This window comes from Austrofundulus limnaeus, unplaced genomic scaffold (assembly GCF_001266775.1).
Source record: "Austrofundulus limnaeus strain Quisiro unplaced genomic scaffold, Austrofundulus_limnaeus-1.0 Scaffold61, whole genome shotgun sequence".
Classification (NCBI taxonomy): Eukaryota; Metazoa; Chordata; class Actinopteri; order Cyprinodontiformes; family Rivulidae; genus Austrofundulus; species Austrofundulus limnaeus.
The window spans coordinates 1,049,592-1,052,788 of NW_013952463.1; the positions used below are offsets into that span (position 1 = coordinate 1,049,592).

Consider the following 3,197-nt stretch of genomic DNA (forward strand, 5'->3'; position numbering starts at 1 on the left):
GCAAATAATCAGTAATGAAAATAATTGTTGGTAAATCAAACTATATTCTCCATATTATTTAATGTTAAAACCCTGTTTGAATCTTTTATTTAGAGAAAACTGTTGTGAAGAAGAAAAAAGAAGCTAAAGGTAAAATGTGAAACCCCCTTTAATTAATTAAGTTAATTTAGTAAACTGACTGTAAAACACAGAAATATCTTGGTCAGACAGCAGCTTGATAAAATGTGATTTCATTTTTTTTATTTAAATACTTTTTATTTTGTTATTTGCAGAAGACAGAGTTCTTAAGGAGATCCAAGCGTCTGTAAAGAAAGGTACGAATTTAAAACAGTTTGCTTTGTAAAAAAAATAAAAAATAAACATTGCATCTTGTTTATTTCTGCACAAAACTGTCATTGCAGAAAAACCTGCTGAAAAGAAAGTTGCCAAGGAGGAGCCGTTTGAAGGTAACAGTAATTTCAGATGTTGTAATATTGCACCACTTTAGGTTAACAGTTTGGTTTCTTGTCTACAGAAAAACCTCCTGAGAGCCTTTTTTTGGAAGGTCGGTTAAAATTCTCTTACAGAAACGTTCAGACAGCATCAGTCAAAGCAGAAAAGTGAGGTAACATTTTGTTTTTTTGTGTATTTTCTTCTAGATGAGCTGCCATACTTCCAGTGTTTCTTTGTGGACGAAGACGAGGCTCAGTTTCCTTTTTACGCCTTCTCACCTCTGCAGATTTGACTCTTCAGTCTGAATCCAACATGAGGTTTACAGTTTGGTTAAAAAAAAGAAATACATTAAGAAACATCACCTCCTGTGCTGCTGACCACGGCTGCAGCTGTTCACGCTTTACAAAAAGCAGGTAAACGTGGTCAGCAAAAGGATGAAAGGTTGATGTGATGGATTGTTTTATAATTTCCAGAACTGGTTGAGCTCTCGTACCAAATACATGCAGTTTGTGTCATTCCTTTTTATTTTTTAATGTTTTCATTGTTTTTATTTTTATTCACTACTTGAAAATCTGTGACATTAAGGAAGATAAACCTTTTTGCTTTTCAGTAGATGATGTTTGTCTAATTTTGTTTCACACGTCCAATAATTTCATATTATTTCCGATAGTGCTGTTTTAAAATTATTTCTTTTACTTTGTACATGTTTAAGCATCTAAAGGAATGACTATGCCTTGTATAAGAGAGCTCCCAGACTTTACTGGTGGGACAAAATAATACCTGAAATCTTGAAAGACTTATTTAACTGAACATCGAGTCTGCACCAAGTTTTATTTCAAAACAGGTGCGAATAGAAACTATTTCCTGAACTCTCAGATTAAAGCTGGAGTTTAGATGGATTTTTTTATTTTATTATTCTTTTTTTTTTGTAATTTCTAGCACCAGTTATGAGAATTCCTTGACTGACCAAATACACCGTCTCTGAGTTTGTCAATGGCTGTTTAGTCGTGTACTTAGAGAAGAAACTTGACATATTTTGGGAACTTGTGTACAAACTGGGCACACAGTATAACATCAGTCAACAGATTGGGACGCACACGTGCATCATAATCAAACAGGATTTCTTTTATTTGAACAACCTGTACTTGTGATGTGTGCGGTGAAACCTGATATTAAAGATAAACTCTATATTCCTGTAGTTTAAAGCCTGGAACAGAAATATTTGTGAAAACACGGCAGAGTCTAATGGGGCATGGTTCCGCTAATCAGCCATCTGCTAATCGCTGAACTAAGTTTTTGTTTAGCAGAGTAGTTTTTTTTTCACCAACTTTGAAAAACGTTAGCAGACCAGTTAGGTTTTGCCTACTTTAATTCTGCTAACAGCTAACTAACATCAACAGGTTTGTGTCAGTCCCAGTCTTAGCTGGAAGGAGACAAAAAGACGTGACACAGACTGAGGGACAGTCGTCTTAGTGGTTAGCTTTAATCATTTTTACTTGTTTAGCGTTAGCTTCTGCTAATTCTTTTTATTTATATGTTTAGCATTAGCTAAGCAATACTTATAATTAGCAGATTATGAGTTAGCGAGGCTAACGCTTTGGTGTGCACACTGCTGACATGATTAAATGTAATCATATCAGCACACCAGGAGATCACATTTGTAGCCTACATGACTGGCAGATGTTGCTAAACCATGTTTTTGAATCCGCTTTTAAGGCTACATTTGTCATAATGCTCCATATGTTGAACAGAGGACTATAACTGTGGCTTGTAGCTCTAATCCTGAGTCACTTAAATCCACTTATGTTCTGAGATGAAATAATATGAACCTACTTTTTACCAACGAGGCACACATCGCAGCTCTGAAAGCTGCAGATTTCTTACGATGCTTCAAAACGACTGGCTTGTTCCTACATGACAGCTCTGTTCTGTCTTACTTTTTTTTTAAGAAGCAATAAAGGAGGGTGTTCCTGGTGAGGAAAGGTAAATATTAGTTTTTTAAAACACACTCACCAGGTGAACATGTGCAATACTTAGCTTTTGTCTCATAGTCTTTAGATCAACAGTGCATGATGTGTGTTTGTAGTTTCTCAGACGTTCATGTAAAAATATTCCACCCAGTCAGAGGTTTAACTTGCAAACACATTTAGGAACGTTTAAAACCAAAAAACTTAACAGAACAGGCAACAAAAGCTGTTATTTATGTAAATAAGTGAGAAAATTAGATGATTTGATCTGAATCTGTTACTAAAACTGTTCTGTCTCCACTTTAAAGTGTAGGTAATATGTAAAATTTGTTAGGTGTGCCCTCATTGTGATTATAAATAGAAATAAATTGTCATTTTAAAAAAGTGTGTCTCTTTCTTTAACGGTGCTAATCTCTACATCTCTAATACAAACATATTTATCTGCCTTTTACTTATTAGTGGTCAGCTTCCAGCTGGACTGTAATAATATTTGAAGAACTGTGCAAATATTTTCAGCCATACCTGCTATCTTTATGATTTATATCCTTTAAGCCAGACTGCTTTGTAGTCTTTTATAGGGGTCATGATCAGTTCTCCAGGCTTCCTGGATATTAATATTTTTGTCATGGTTTAGGACCAAGGTGTGAACTGAGTTTAGGTTAGTTTTAGGGTCAGGTAGGTAGGTACCTGTGAGGTTAGCCTTACTCTAAAAAGGAAATGTTGGATTTACTTAACCATGTTATGTTACCTGGTTCCACTTAACTGAGTTGAGTAAATTCAAAGCAACATGCTCATGTT

General features: G+C 35.0%; 1 protein-coding gene across 1 annotated transcript in view; it reads left to right on the forward strand.

The window, feature by feature from the left end:
- Nucleotides 1-2,783, forward strand: part of LOC106518454 (neurofilament heavy polypeptide) — a gene marked incomplete in the record, with an annotated part of 12,331 nt that extends 9,548 nt beyond the window's left edge. The window contains 5 exon segments of the mRNA XM_014009753.1: nucleotides 94-129; nucleotides 273-314; nucleotides 402-446; nucleotides 515-544; nucleotides 639-2,783. Of these exon segments, the coding sequence (XP_013865207.1) occupies nucleotides 94-129; nucleotides 273-314; nucleotides 402-446; nucleotides 515-544; nucleotides 639-724 (239 nt within the window).
- Between the last annotated feature and the right edge of the window lie 414 nt (nucleotides 2,784-3,197).